Source organism: Puma concolor, chromosome E1 (genome assembly GCF_028749965.1).
Source record: "Puma concolor isolate L17-30 chromosome E1, mPumCon1.1.hap2, whole genome shotgun sequence".
Taxonomy (NCBI): Eukaryota; Metazoa; Chordata; class Mammalia; order Carnivora; family Felidae; genus Puma; species Puma concolor.
Window position 1 is genome coordinate 24,525,513 of NC_141680.1, and position 16,189 is coordinate 24,541,701.

Sequence of the window (16,189 nt, forward strand, 5' to 3'; positions counted from 1 at the left end):
ACAGGTGTTCAGGACTGGATAACAAAGCACCCCATGAATTTTTTTTTTGAGTGTTTATTTATCTTTGAGAAAAAGAGACAAAGCATGAGCAGAGGAGGAGCAGAAAGAGAGAGACAGAATCCGAAGCAGGTTCCAGGCTCCAAACCATCAGCACAGAGCCTAATACAGGGCTCAAACCCACAAACCACAAGATCAGGACACGAGCGGAAGTCAGACGCTCAAACGGAACAGAGTGGCCTCTGAGCTACCCAGGCACCTTGGGAATCTGAAGTTTAACAAGCACCTAGTGATTCTATTTCATGCGGTCAGTGGAACATTGAGAAACACTGCCCTAAACTGAAATAGAATTGAAAATAAAGTGCCAAAATGGCTTGGACATTGACACACCTACTGTTTATATCTTTCAAGGCTTACTCATTTTATATAAGGTTTATTTATTTATTTTTGAGGCAGAGAGAGTACAAGTGGGGGAGTGACAGAGGGAGAAGGAGAGAATCTTAAGCAGGCTCCGTGCTGTCAGTGTGGCACCATACGTGGGGGTCCCAAACTCTGAGATCATTACCTGAGTTGAAATCAAGAGTCAGAAGCTTCACTAACTGAGCCACTCCGGTGCCCCAAGTCTTACTCATTTTTGAAAATTTATCCTCTCCCATCTATGGCTCTTATTCACATGGCTTATCATCTAAGGAGCAAGACATAGACACTGTTTTCGTGTTTAGTTTTGTCTTCCTAACTAGACTGTATCACCTTAAAGACAGGAACTGCTTAGAGTTTTCTTACTTTCCCCAGAATAGGAAGAGAGACCATCGTTAAGGCTGGAAGGTAGCTGGAATGCTCAAGATAAGTCCCTGATACCTTTATGTAACCTTCCTGAAAGACCTGGAAGCCATTTGACACTTGGGAGCTATTAGTTTTCTAGGGCTGCCATAATAAAGTATCACCAACTGGGTGGCTTAAACAACAGAAATTTATTTCTTCACAGTTCTGAAGGCTATTAAGTCCAAGATCAAGGTGTCTGCAGGGTTGGTCTCTTCTGAGGCTTCTCTCTTTGGCTTGTAGATAGCCATCTTCTCCAGCATAAAAGCCACAGTTCTGGTAAGTGCTTCATCAATTGTGATTCACAGATGGTTTTCTCTCTGTCCGTGTGTCCTAATCTCTTTTTCTTTTCAAAGATTTTATTTTTAAGTAATCTCTACACCCAGCGTGGGGCTTGAACCCACAAACCTGAGATCAGATCAAGAATTACATACTCCAGGGCGCCTGGGTGGCTCAGTCGGTTAAGCGGCCGACTTCGGCTCAGGTCATGATCTCACGGTCCGTGAGTTCGAGCCCCACGTCGGGCTCTGTGCTGACAGCTCAGAGCCTGGAGCCTGTTTCAGATTCTGTGTCTCCCTCTCTCTGACCCTCCCCCGTTTATGCTCTGTCTCTCTCTGTCTCAAAAATAAATAAAGGTTAAAAAAAATTAAAAAAAAAAAAAAGAATCACATACTCCATTAAGGAATCTACCCCTGAAATCATTGTTGCACTATATGCTAACTTGGATTTAAGTTAAAAAAATAAAAGAAAAAAAAGAAAGAAAAAAAAAAAGAATCGCATACTCTACCGACTGAGCTAGCCAGGCACCACTCCTTTCCTCATAAAGACAAAAGTCATTTGGAATTAGGGCTCACCCTAATGACCCCATTTAAAATTTTAATTTCCTCTTTAAAGACCCTATTCCCAATACTCACATTTTGAGGTACTGGGGGTTAGAATTTCAACATACAAATTTTGGAACACAATTTAGCCCATTATAGCTGTCTAGTTTCAGCTTCTAGAAGTATGTCACTCCATTCACTCTCTTCTCTTCCACCTGTTAGTCTTGTATAGTAAGTTCTCTCTCCACCCTTTGGCTCTCCTCCTCCACTTCTTACAGATTATAATGGCTTGTGTGGCAAGAACTCATGGAACAGCTCTAAAGAGCTTAAACTAGCAGGTTGTGGCATGCACCAAACAACACAACACTGAGGAGCTGTTGAAATTCTAGATGCATTATTTTAAAGACCTAGTTCTCTGCCTACACATCTTAATATTTGATAATAACTAGATTTTATGTAAGTGGTCTTGGTATATATCCTAACTCATCCTTCATTTTCTTCCACTGTGGTTCTTTCATCAGGCCTTTCCTTGTCTGGTTCTTCTCAGAGCTCAGTTACTTCAAATATTCAGTGAGGTGAGAAGCAGGATATGTAAGGACTTGCTGAAGTTTCACAGAAGTTCCTGAGAGTTACCCCTGGTTTTGCAGTGCTGATATACAGCAACACCACTAAGAAAGAATCTTGGGGGCAGAGTTCCTATTACTTAGAAATAGGAAAGGTATATGAAAAATAAAAGAGGCAGCCTCAAGATTTTTAGTTCTTTCCAAGAGAGGCAAAGCTTCCCTCTTCCTGGGGCCTTTTTCCCCCCCAGTCAAGTCAAACATCTTGTTAAAACCAGGAAGTTATGCTCATTTACCTTTAAGTTCTAATTTTCCTATCTCTGTTCCTTGACAGATGCATCCAACGACAGACACAGTCATTGTGAAAAATGGCTCACTGCTCTGTAAGGTCCAAATGTTTCCAAATTTCTTTTTCCAGTTCCTATTAAAGTAGGTTGGTAAACTCTTGGAGAAGCTACCACCTAGTGGTATTATGAGGAGTCCTAGGTGAATATTGTCCCTTGTTGACGAACCTTCCCATCTTTCTGCCTCTGCTTCAGCCCAAGAACTGACCTCCGGTGTGTACTCCTATCCTATGTACTTTTTGCCCTGTGGCATAGAGCTGCTTCTCACCAAATCATCATTCACTGTCCTTCTCTTGACATTTAGCACAAGACTGTGTAAAGATCAGGCAAGTACTCTGGGTGCTTCATTAAATTCTTGTAAGGGGTTAAGCTCACCCCTTTTTTTCTGAAGTGCAGTTTTCTCCAATTTTCTTTCTCTTCCATCTGATAGTTGTATTATATACTGAAACTCTTAACTGTTACTTTTCAACACACAGCCACCATGAAAAGTGTGGCTGTGAAGTAACTGGTAAAGGTAGTGGAACTGGTTGGCTTCTGTTCAATGACTTGGCAGAACCACAATGGAGGTTGGGAGGGTTGCTCTAACAGGAGAAATCCGGAATTTATTGCCCTCTATTTTCCCTGCTCAAGGCAGGCAGAAAGAACTGTTGTCCATTGGCACTCTGCCCTTCTTACTGAGCTTCCTTTACTGAGGCTTTCCCTCAATAATCCAGGATCCTGCACCTCAGAGTCTTTTGGAGTGGGCTGCTTTGGGGCCGCCTAGCAAGCCAATGGGCTGGTTATGTTGTTCCAGAATAGGGGTTAGCCTGTACTCTGTACTAACTTGGAAACTAGCCTGTGTGATCCTGGGCAATTCATGCATGCAATACCCACTTCTTCAAGGGGTTAGTATTGAAAACGATAAGGTCCTTACGGGCCCGAACACCACCTATTCTGCTCCGTCCTCTTTGGTGCTGGACTTCCTTCTAGTACTGCAAGCTGGCTGGCTTCTCATTTTCTGCGGCCCGTGAGCTTCTCTCCCTCCTGGGAGGTGCACGTGGGGCCGTTTCCCCCACCCGCCCCTCCTCCGCCGGCAGGCGGAAAGGGCCAGCCGGCCCTGCACCCGCCCCCACCAAAGGGGGTGGGGGTGAAGGGTGAGCCTGGGGCGCCACGACCGCCCGGGACCCGCCCGCCCTCTCGCCGCTGGGCCCCGAATGGCAGAGCGGCGCTCGGACCATCGGCATCGCCTCACGTCGCCCCGCCCCGAGCCTTCCTCTCATTGGCTGTCGCCCGGTCCTCGGGGCCCGCGCCTCTCATAGAGGCCGGCCACACCGAGCCGCAGCGGGGAGCGGGGTCGGAGGTGAACGGCCCGGAGTAACCCCGGACGTAGTCGCCTCATGGGGCTCGCCCGCTGAGGTGGGAGGCGGGGGCGGGGCGGGGGCGGGGCCGGCTCCCGTGAAGCCCCGCCCCTCACCGTGTGCCCGGCCGGCCTGGTGCTGCGAGCCTGTCAGCCATCGCCGGAGCTGGCGGCCTCTCCTCCCGTCCACCACCGCGTCTGCGCAGGGGCTTCCCCGGGCCGCCGGACCACCGACGCCTCCGCTTTGAGGTGAGGTGAGAGCCGCTCCAGGGCCGGTGATCCGACCTGGCGAGGCTGGGGCCGGGGGAGGGGCGGCGGTAGCCCGGGGCCGCCTCCCGCCAGCACGCGGGCCCGGGCTCCATCCCGTCCGGACCTGTGCTGGGCAGCCCAGCCCTCTCCGCAGCTCTGGGCCCTTGAGTTTCCCTCTGGGGGAGACGCAGAGGGGCCTGGGGTCTCGGGGTGGGTGGTGGGAACTCAGACCCCGGAACTTGGAGTCGTACAGCCCAGGGCCTCTAAGGAGGGACTGGGGTGTCTGCCTGGAGCTCACCATCCTCCTCCCTATCCTTGGCGTGGTTTGATTCCTTCCAGACGCTCTCCAGTCCGACCCAGTGCTCAGGAGAGGGAGAAGACCCACGTGGGAAAGAGATGTTCAGGATTAGGTCCACTTGCGTTGAAAGTCGTCTTTCTCTCGCAGAGTGAGGTGTGGGGTGCAGAGCTTCTTTTGCTCTCGCTGTGTCTTTGTATCGTGGTGGGAGCCGGGGCCAGGTGAGTTGTCCCTTGCCAGCTCCTCCTCCTGAGATTTTATTGTTTTCTGTGAGGGACGTAGTGAAAGTACAAGCCTGTCGTTGCTCTCCTCTCCATTTGCCATACTGACCAAGGGAATCTATCGGAGATGGAACGTAGGAAAGTGGATGTGAAGCTAATGATTTCAGAGGGAAATGTGCGTGGGGGTCCTGCCTGGGTCAGTGCCAACACTATTCTGTGTTTGGAAATGGGATGTAAACACCAGTGAACACTTGGAATCAGCTTAAATATCAGGGACCTCTGTAGGCCTTATGGGTTTTATATTAGCATATAAGAATACCACTATTTGGGGAAAATACTTTAATTTCAGGTATTTTTGTTTTGTTTTTGTTTTGGGCTCTAAGTTTAGGATGGAAATCAGAAGACCTGAGGACTTCCTGATTTTATCTCTACTTAAGCAGTGTTTCTGTAATTTCCCAGTGTGTGGAGTACACCTAATAACTTGGTCTTCAGTCTGAGAAGTTGGTCCCCTGAATTTCTTTTTTCATTCATTCATTCATTCTTTTTTTTTTTTTTTTTTTTTAATTTCCCAATCCAAAGCGCAGATTGGGAAGGTTACTGGCTTTGGTTGTGTGGTTTCTTTTCCTCAGGGAGAAGGAGTTCTTTGATTTGTCTATTACTTCTTGGTGGGGATGCCTTGGCTGTCTGTGATGAGAAAGAGTTATGCGCTGACAGGCATTTTTAAGGAAAGGGTTGTAGTCCAATAGAGTAGGACAGCAGCTGCAGTGTCCAGGTGGGTGCCTGCTTGCTACAAAGTAGCAAGTTTCTTTTCACTTCCTTCTCTTGCCTCAGTTTCCTCATTTTTTTTTTTTTCAGTTTCCTCATTTCTAATAACAGGAGGACTGTTGTGAATCCAAGAATAATTAACAAATATTGTAAAGTGGGCATATGAAAGTTGTTATAGTCTTTATTTACAAATCTGCCTGTGTTTACTTCTGTTGCAGAACTTTTGTTTTGAATTACCAGTGCAGAATAGAAATACATCAAGCATAAGATTCAATTATTTTAAAATGGAAGGAAAGGTGGAGAAATGGTGGCATTTGGTTTAATGAACTTAGAGTTCAGATGATGACTGGTTTATGTCAAAGAACTGGCATTGTGAAAGGTGGCCTCAGAACTCTCTCATCTGATACTCACCTCTCTAAATTTTGTGAACAGGTTCAGGTGTAGATCACCATGTAACGTTCTATTTTCTTTTCAGTGAATGACTAGGAGAATTTTTTTACCTGTCACACAGACTGGCTTAACAGGTTAGGGCTAGTGTTTTTCTTTCTTTTTTTTAAATTTTTTTTTTCAACGTTTATTTATTTTTGGGACAGAGAGAGACAGAGCATGAACAGGGAAGGGGCAGAGAGAGAGGGAGACACAGAATCGGAAACAGGCTCCAGGCTCTGAGCCATCAGCCCAGAGCCCGACGCGGGGCTCGAACTCACGGACCGCGAGATCGTGACCTGGCTGAAGTCGGACGCCCAACCGACTGCGCCACCCAGGCGCCCCTTTCTTTCTTTAAAAACATTTTTTGGTAGCTAATATTCTAATAGTACTGGTTGAAGAAAGAAGTAAAATAAAAATTGTTGGAATTAGACATTGGAATTTAGTATTTCTTTAAAATTTTTTTTTTTTTTTTTTTTTTTTTTTTTTTTTTTTTTAACGCTACGGAGAGAAACAGAGCATGAGCATGGGAGGGGCAGAGAGAGGGGGAGACACAGAATCTGAAGCAGGCTCCAGGCTCTGAGCTGTCAGCACAGAGCCCAAAGCAGGGCCAAACCGCTCGCAAGATCATGACCTGAGCCAAAGTCGGGCACAACCTACGGAGCCACCCAGGCACCCCTGGGATTTAGTATTTCTAATTGGAGGAGTATTGTTACAATTCAGAAAAAAAAAAAGGAGGTTATATTATTATCTAACATGTTTTTAAAGGTTAATAAAGATAAAAGCTATGCATCGAGTATCTTCCCAAACCCTTGATAAAAAAATTTCCATACCTGTGGAGGTGACTAACAATTTTAAAGGAAGTCTTCATTGATCTTCCACTCAACAGATTTTTGCCTAACTAGTTATTTGTTTGTTTCATTAATTTTGTAACTTAGTATTCACCATTTGAATGTAATAGACTATGCGAAGGTGATGTTAAATAGATGGGAAACTATGACAAATAGTTATGTAAAGACATTGCATGAACACAAAGAACATGGATCTGATTGATAGGGCACAAGTTCTTACGAGTTCGACCAACCAATCTTAGTATGTATGCTCTAAGGGTACAGTTTTCTTGTCAATTTGTCATTTTTTAAAGCTACCATAAGCCATCTAGTCTCAGGATGTTTTAAGAAGGAAGTGAAAAGTGGCTTCAGCAAGGTGTTAAGTGCCTCACCCAAAGGTTAGTGGCCCCAGTTTGTTTTGTCTTCCAAAGATGTTATTTGGGACTTAGGCTCATTCTATCCTTTTGGCATGCCAAGCTCACTGTAGTAGTAGTACTAGTGTTTACCATCACATGACATCAGGAATTAAAATTGCCTGGCAGTACTGGTTATGAAGTGGTCATCCCAGACAGAATAATCTTGTATAAATGGTTTTTCTCTTTGAAATGATGACACAAAAGTTTGAAAAGTCTGAATGAATCCATGGAGTTAAATTTGAAAAGCAGATTTAGTTTTGGAGAATCTTCTTCCAAGAAGTATAAGGTTTCATTTATGAATAATTGACTATCTCCTCTTACAGAAATAGAGTGTACATTCACTAATGAAGTTCCTAAAAATTACTCTCTGTTTTTGTAGACAGCTTTCAAATCTGTCCTTAGTCATGTAAATTGACACACATGTCCATGTGTGTATTTACACACTTGCCAAATTGGGATGGTAGGTTGAGTTCAGTAGGGATAATCAGTAGATTAGCACCAGAAGGATAGATAGCTGGGTTGTTTGTGTTTTGTGCTTTAGCATTTAGTGGTATTCCTGGCCCTGACAAAGTGAGCCACATAATTTCCCTTTGATTCCATCTCATAAAATCTAAGAACTTAATAGAGCATTTAAGTATTGGAGTATACTTTAGGAATTTTCTAGTCCAGTTTTCCAGTCAATATGAGAATATTTTATTTGATACTCTTGTTGAAAACTTCCAACTAGAGGCAGTTCATCATCTGACCTAATGCATCACAAGGCAACTAATTTTTGAGAGTTCTTCATTATTTTCAGTTTAAAACTATCTCCCTAAAACCACATAAGATGCTGTAACTCCAAGAGGATTAGAAATTTCTGTTTTAACCTGTAGATTTCTCCAGTTCCACATATATAAAGTACAGTGCCTTAATATATCCAGGGGACTTGGGGCACAAAAAAAGAGCAATATTTCTTCAAGAAAGAAATTGTTCTTATCTTTGAGACTCAAGGAGGTAGTTGACACACCTCAATTATGGCTCCATTTTTTTCTGAATGCTGTTCTATAAAATAAGATTATGAGCATGAATTGATACATAATTCCAGAGCTTTTAAAAACTTATTATATTTATTTATTTTTATTTTTAAGTAGGCTCCACACCCAACATGGGGCTCAAACTTATGACCCCAAGATCGAGTTGCACACACCACATAGGGGCACCTGGGTGGCTCAATCGGTTGAGCTTCCGACTTCAGCTCAGGTCATGATCTCGCAGTCCGTGGGTTTGAGCCCCGCATCGGGTTCTGTGCTGACAGCTCAGAGCCTGGAGCCTGCTTCAGATTCTGTGTCTCCCTCTCTCTCTCTGTCCCTCCCCTGCTCATGCTCTGTCTCTCTCTGTCTCAAAAATAAATAAAAACATTAAAACAAACAAACAAACAAAAAGAGTTGCACACACCACCAACTGAGCCAGCCAGCTGCCCCCATAATCCCAGAGCCTTTTGAATTCACAAAATGGCTTTTTAGTTGGAGGCTTCTAAATGTTCTTAGGGAATATTTAAAATAAACGTGTGGCTCGTGTCTCCCAGTTTTGTAACTCCAGTGTTCATTTAAATTCCTAGGGAACACTGATTGTGCAAAAGCTTAGTGTTTACACAGCGTTGTGTGGTATTGGGGGTGATAGATCTAGAACCATCAGAAGAGATAATAACTTCTCCCAGCTTCTTTGAGGAGGTAACTCATAGTCAACTATACAGTAATATATATTAATAAATAAGCGAATGACATGCCTGTTGTCTAATTAAATGTTTAGGTAGATAAGAGATAAGGTATCAGTGGCATGGAATTAATTTGGTAAACCTTTTTATAAATTTATTTAAAATCCTCAGTTGCTAATACATGACTAATACATTAGTTCACGTAGTTCAAAATTTTAAACATACAAAAGGACATTTTCCCCCCAACCTTGTTTTGCAGCCACCCAGTTCTTCCCACCAGAGGCAAGCAGTGTTATTAATTTCTTCTTTAGTTTTTTTTAATGTATATTTATTTTTGAGAGAGAGAGAGAGAGAGAGAGAGCGAGAGCGACAGTGGGGGAGAGACAGGGAGAGGGAGACAAAGAATCCAAAGCAGTCTCCAGGCTCTGAGCTGTCTGGGGCTCGAACTCATGAACCGTGAGATCATGACGTGAGCTGCAGTCGGACACTTAACCAACTGAGCCACCCAAGCTCCCTGAGGTGTTTCTTTCTTTAATTTTACTTACTGTGGTAAAATATATATAACATGAAATTTACCATGTTAACCATTTAAAGACATACAGTTCAGTATTAAATACATTTATAACCTTGTGCACCACTTCTATATCTTCTTTGGAGAAATGTCATTTTAAGTCCTTTGCCCACTACCATCCATCTCTAGAACTGTTTTCATCTTATAAAACTGAACCTCTATACCCATTAAATAAGAGTTCCTCATTCTCCTCTCCCCCCAACCTCTGGCAACTATCATTCTCCTTTCTTGTCTCCATGATTTTGACATCATGTAAGAATCACACAACATTCTTTTTGTGACTGACTTATTTCACTTAGCATAGTGTCTTCAGGGTTCATCCACGGTGTAGCATATTGCAGAATGTCCTTCCTTTTTCAGGCTGAATAATACTTCATTGTATGTGTATGTCACATTTTGCTTATCCATTCATCTACCAGTGCACTCCCTTTTTCCATGTTTAAGCTATTGTGAATAATGCTGCTGTGAACATGGGTGTACAGACTCTTTGAGAGCCTGTATTCAATTCTTTTGGGTATGTATCCAAAAGTGGAATTGCTGGATCATATGGTAATTCTATTTTTAATTTTTTGAGGAGCCACCATACTGTTTTCCACAGTGGCGGTACAGTTTACGTTCCCACCAGTGGTGCCCAAGGGTTCCAGTTTCTCCACGTTCATGCCAACACTTGTTTTCTGTTTTTTTTGATGGTGGCTATCCTAATGGGTATGGGTTGGTATCTTATTGTAGTTTTAATTTGTATCTCTCTAATAATTAGTGTGTTGCGCATATTGATGTGCTTATTGGCCACTTGTCTATCTTCTTTAGAGAAATGTCATTTTAAGTCCTTTGCCTGTTTTTTTTTTTTAATTTTTTTTTCAACGTTTATTTATTTTTGAGACAGAGAGAGACAGAGCATGAACAGGGGAGGGGCAGAGACAGAGGGAGACACAGAATCTGAAACAGGCTGCAGGCTCTGAGCGGTCAGCACAGAGCCCGATGCGGGGCTCGAACTCACGGGCCGTGAGATCATGACCTGAGCTGAAGTCGGACGCTTAACCGACCAAGCCACCCAGGCGCCCCCTTTGCCTGGTTTTTTTTTTTTTTTTTTTTTTTTTTTTTTTTAAATTTTTTTTTCAACGTTTATTTATTTTTGGGACAGAGAGAGACAGAGCATGAACGGGGGAGGGGCAGAGAGAGAGGGAGACACAGAATCGGAAACAGGCTCCAGGCTCTGAGCCATCAGCCCAGAGCCTGACGCGGGGCTCGAACTCACGGACCTCGAGATCATGACCTGGCTGAAGTCGGACGCTTAACCGACTGCGCCACCCAGGTGCCCCAGCCCTTTGCCTGGTTTTAAATTGGGTTTGTTGATGGTTGACTTTCAGGAGTTCTTTATATATTCTGGATATTAATCTCTTATCAGATACGTGATTTGCAAATATTTTCTCCTATTCTTTGGGTTGCCTTTTTCCTCTGTTGATAGTGTCTTTTGATGTACAAAATTTTTTAATTTTCAAGAAGTCCAGTCTGTTTTTTCTTTTGTTACCTGTGCTTTTGGTGTCATATCCAAGAAATCTTTTCCAAATTCAATGTTATGAAGCTTTTGTCTTATGTTTCTTGTAAGAGTTTTCTTGGTTCATGTTTTAAATTTTAGAGCCTTGATGCATTCTGAGTTAAATTCTGAGGGGAATGTTCAGCTTATTTGTTTATATGTAGAGATCCAGTTTTCCTAGCACCATTTGTTGAAAAGGCTGTCCTTTCTTTATTGAATGTCTTATTAGCACCATGTCAAATATCATTTGACCATATATGGGAGGGTTTATTTCTGGGCTCTCTCTTTTTTTTTTTAATTGATGTGTAATTAACATACAGTGTTATATTAATTTAAGGTGTACAGTATAATTCAATAATTCTAAGCATTATTCAGTGCTCATCATGGTAAAGTGTATTCTTAAGGCTCTTTATTTCACCCATCCTCCTCCTCCCCCTACCTTCCCTCTGGCAACCACCAGCTTGTTCTCTGTTTTTAAGAGTCTGGTTTTTTGGGGCACCTGTGTGTCCCAGTCAGTTGAGCATCTGACTCTTGATTTCAGCTCAGGTCACGATCTCATGGTTTGTAGGATCTGGTCCCATGTCAGGCTCTGCTGGAGGCGTGGAGCCCACTTGGGATTCTCTTTCTCCCTCTCTCTGACCCTCCTCCACTTGTGCTCTTTCTCTCTCTCTCTCTTGAAATAAATTAATGGGGCACCTGGGTGGCTCAGTTGGTTAAGTGCGGACTTTGGCTCAGGTCATGATCTCACAGTCTGTGAGTTCGAGCCCCACGACAGGCTCTGTGCTGACAGCTCAGAGCCTGGAGCCTGCTTTGGATTCTGTGTCTCCCTCTCTCTCTGCTCCTCCCCCACTCACACTCTGTCTCTCTCTGTCTCTCAAAAATAAATAAACATTAAAAAATAAATTTAAAAAATTAATTGAAAAAAAATTTTTAAAAGTCTTTTAAAAAAGAGTGTTTTTTCCTCTTTTTCTTTATTCATTTGTTTTGTTTCTTAAATTCCACATTTGAGTGGAATTATGGTATTTATCTTTCTCTGACTTATTTCACTTAGCATTATACCCTCTAAGTCCATCCATGTTATCGCAAATAGCAAGATCTCATTCTTTTGGAGCTCTCTGTTCTGTTTCACAGGTCTATATATCTGTCTTTATGTTAATACTGCAGCTTTGTAGTAAGTTTTAAAGTCAGGAAGCATGGGTCTTCCAGTTTTGTTCTTTTTCAAGATTGTTTTGGCTATTTGGGGGTCCCTTGGGAATTCCACATGAATTTAGGACAGGCTTTTCTGTTTCCTCAAAAAACATTTCCACATATAAAATCATGTCTTTTTAATATTTTCTTGTTCTACATAATCCCTTTCTTCTAAATGCACTTTTTTTTTTCTACAGGTAGTTATTTGGTTTTGATTCCTTCACATTGGAGGTTTCTCTAAGACATCTAGTAATCCTTAATTGCTTAATTTTAAGAGGGGGGAATTGATTAACTTTGTTGTAGGTTGACCTGGTGTGACAATTAGTGAACCCCAATATTACTACTTGAGGTTTTTTCCCCCTGGTCCAGTTAGAATCTTCAAAGCAGGATCCTTTCTGTATTTCCCTCCTGATTGGTGAAAATTGGGGCAAGAAGGCTGGGAGCTCTTATTCAATATGCTTGCTTAATTTCTCCATTTTCAACATGATGCTCTCCCCTTTACTGTTTCTGGTATGTCCCTGTCTAGAAATGTCTTGTTTAACCCTCTCCAGAGAATAAGTCTTCAGGCTTTTATCAGGATGATAGAGCAGTAGGCACTGGGCTTTACTAATTGGGGAAAAAAAAAAAAAATCTAAAGATCTGAAGCTTCTGAAACAGAATTTCGATCAGATATTTTATTTTATTTCATTTATTTAAAAATTTTTTTAATGTTTATATTAGAGAGAGACAGAGGGCAAGGGAGGGGAGGGACAGAGAGAGAGGGAAACAGAATCTGAAGCAGGTCCCAGGCTCTGAGCTGTCAGCACAGAGCCTGACATGGGGCTCAAACTCACTGCGAGCTCATGACCTGAGCTGAAGTCGGATGCTTAACTGACTGAGCCACCCAGGTGCCTCTGCTCTGTTTCATTTTTTAAGTTTATCAATTTTGAGAGAGAGAGAGCACACACAAGCAGGGGAGGGGCAGAGAACGAGGGAGGGAGAGAGAATCCCAAGCTAGCATCGTGCTGCAAGCGTGGAGCCCGACACAGGGCTTGAACTAAAGAACCGTGAGATCATGACCCAAGCCGAAAACAAGAGCTGGATGCTTAACCCACTGGGCCACCCAGGCATCCCTGTTCTATTTCATTTTTGATGACTGTGCCCAACTTGGGGTTCAAACTCATGACCTTGAGATCAAGAGTCACATGTTCTGCTGACTCAGCCAGCCAGGTGCCTGTCCCTTTGTTTTTAAAATGTTGATTGTGGGCGCCTGGGTGGCGCAGTCGGTTAAGCGTCCGGCTTCAGCCAGGTCACGATCTCACGGTCCATGAGTTCGAGCCCCGCGTCAGGCTCTGGGCTGATGGCTCGGAGCCTGGAGCCTATTTCCGATTCTGTGTCTCCCTCTCTCTCTGTCCCTCCCCCGTTCATGCTCTGTCTCTCTCTGTCCCAAAAATAAATAAAAACGTTGAAAAAAAAAATTTAAAAAAAAAAAAAAAAAAAAATAAAATGTTGATTGTAACCCAGTAAATTTATTTCTTAGTATTTTGCTTGTGGTTGCCCATAGTTTGAAAAACACTAGTCTAGTACATAATAATTTACAGAGTCATTTCATATACTTTTAGTCTTCACAGCAATCCCATGACCTTTTTATTTTTCCAGATGAGGAGGCTCAGAGACATTAAGTGACTTGTTCAAGTTTGCACTGCGAGCATTTGGCAGAGTCAGAATTTGATCTTGAGTCCTAGATTTTGACTCTAGTTCCACCTCTGCACCTCTGGTTACATCTGACCCAAACTACTTTCGTTTTCCTTTCTTTTCGCACTCCCCTTCCCTACACCCAATTGTAGGGAATAATGCTAGTTTAGACTACATAATTGGGCAAATCCAGCTTTCCCAGTTAACATATTTGCACAGTCCCCAATCCTGTCACTTGTCATTCAAGGTCATCCCTTAGAAGTTCTGGATTTCTTCTCCACCATAGACCAGTGGTTCTCAAGCCTGGATATATATCAGTGTCAATCAACTGTGGAACTCTATTCTGATGTCTGGGCCTCCAGCAGTGATTCTGATTCTGTCAATCTGGGGTGGAGTTTAAACATCCATGTTTTTAAAAAGCTTCACAGGCCTGAAACTAATGTAACATTGTGTGTCAATCATATCCAAATAAAAAACAACTTTTTAATTTAAATAAATAAGTAGCTCCACAGATGATTGTTATAATGAAAGTTGAGAGTTTTTACCCTGGATACATTTAAGTCTGTGGCATAGAAGGAAAACCCAGGATTTGGGAAGTAAGTAGAGACTCCTTGGTCCCTTAGAGGTTTAGGAACTTAATTTAATGAGAGATCCGTCCTCTTCCTGGCTTCCAACTTTGTGCATGGGTATAAACCATTTGTAAACATAATCAGAGCCTAACTGAGTTGTAGGGAGTCTAGTGGTTCTCTTCTTCCCAACTGCCTCTTTTTTGATGAAATCTTAGAAATCATAAGGTTGGAATGTGCTCATTGAAGTATGCAATTGGAAAAGGCCACTTGTGAAATGGTAAGCTTGGATTATTGTTCATTATTCTCATGAAAAATAAAGTCTTTGAATGTAATGTTTTTTATTTATAGATTTGAACAAATAATAAACAACTGAACTGTATGTTTTAAGTTAAATAATAGATTTGACTAGAAAAATGATACTTTATCAGTTTTGTATTATGCTGAGCAAAACAGGAATTGCTAAAATTTGGGTTACTTAAAAAAAACACTTCAAATCTCTCTCTGTCTTTCTCTCTTTAGTTCTTTTTGGAGGTGGATATCTGCTCAGACAGTAAGAATTATAAGAGGTCAGTTACAAATAATGCTCTTTCATGTTTACAGTGTCATAAACATTTTATGTTCATGTGCTAAAATATTAAACTGTAAGCTTTTATGTTAAAAGTTGCCTTCTGTGAAAGGACATAGGTAGATTTGGGGGTATAACCTGAAGTGAATGGTCTGACCATGGTAGTATTCCATCCCCTTTTCTCTTTAATTCAGGACTAGAATCAGCGGAAATGGGACGGACTGTAGAGTAGCTTCTAGAGTGGCTGGGTAGCTACTCAGTGATTTTCCATACATGACCTCTCTTTTCTGATGGTTTGCAGGCTTGTGGCTGGGAATACCACTCAGTAGAATTGCTGGTTAGTGGATGGGCTCTTTAGCGCTGACAGCTGAGCTGCTTCCAATCCTCAAGAAGGCTGCCTTCCTGTTCTTCTTGGCTAGGAAGGAAAAGTTTGAAGTTGACCTTACGGAGCCTCTCATTTATTAGTTAATCATGTCTTCTTCTTCTCCCATGAAATCAGAGAATTGCTTCTTTATCCTGAATTTTATTTTTTTTGTGTAGTCATCTAATTTTGGTCACACTAAACTAGAAGAGTGCCTTACTTATTTCTCTTGTGAAGAAGGCAGCCATTATTTTCTGTGTTAGTTGAGATGGAGTTTGGAATTTTGTGGGGGTGGGGGAGGGAGGTCTCCTGTTTTTGTTTTTGTTTTTTTTAAACTTGATTGTTTACGGCTCTAAAATGTGAAAGAAGTAGCCTTTTTTGTTACTGTACCTTTTAGTGTTCTTCAGACTGGTCAGTCTGTTAGAACTTTCTCTCCTTCCTTCCCTCACTTTCTCCTTCTCTCCCTTTTTCCTCTTTTTGAATGATTTGAGTTTTTTTAGAGTTCTGGAAGTGAATGTCTATATAAAATTTGGAGACATTTAAAAACAGTTATTTTAATGAAACCTAATATTCCAAGGGAGAAATGTATAGTAAATTTAGATGTCAAGTTTTTCCTGTTCCATGATATTTTTATATTTGATTCTAGTTTTTAAAATAAAAGTTAGCTTACGTAATCTCTAACTCACTTTTAAGAAATATCTAGCAGTAATATTTTTAGCATTTCTGGCAATTTGTTATTACTGTTTCATTCTTCCAGCAGAGTGGTTCTCAAATTTTAGGACTTGTTAAAGTATAGATTACTGGGCCCCAACCTGTAGATTGTGATACAGTTAGTTGCTCTATGGTAGGCCCAAGAATCTGTACTTTTAACACATTCTGAGGTGATGCTGCTGCTTCTGGTCTGGAAATTACACTTTTTGAGAACCACTGCTTTATCATTTACGAATACTGTTTT

The 16,189-nt window shown here is 42.0% G+C and overlaps 1 protein-coding gene across 18 annotated transcripts in view; it reads left to right on the plus strand.

Annotated features, from left to right (window-relative positions):
- The window catches only part of ACACA (acetyl-CoA carboxylase alpha), a 285,398-nt gene that overhangs the window by 39,088 nt on the left and 230,121 nt on the right, over positions 1-16,189 (plus strand). For 9 of the 18 annotated variants that reach the window (XM_086686712.1, XM_086686732.1, XM_086686716.1 and 6 more), the window contains exon 2: positions 14,828-14,874. The exons of 2 other annotated variants lie outside the window; for them this stretch is intronic. In XM_086686712.1, coding sequence (XP_086542838.1) covers positions 14,828-14,874 — 47 coding nt within the window. Of the gene's footprint in view, positions 1-982; positions 1,096-3,836; positions 4,127-4,465; positions 4,643-13,580; positions 14,586-14,827; positions 14,875-16,189 lie in introns of those variants that run through there. 7 more of the 18 variants (XM_086686719.1, XM_086686718.1, XM_086686725.1 and 4 more) reach the window with 7 other exon arrangements.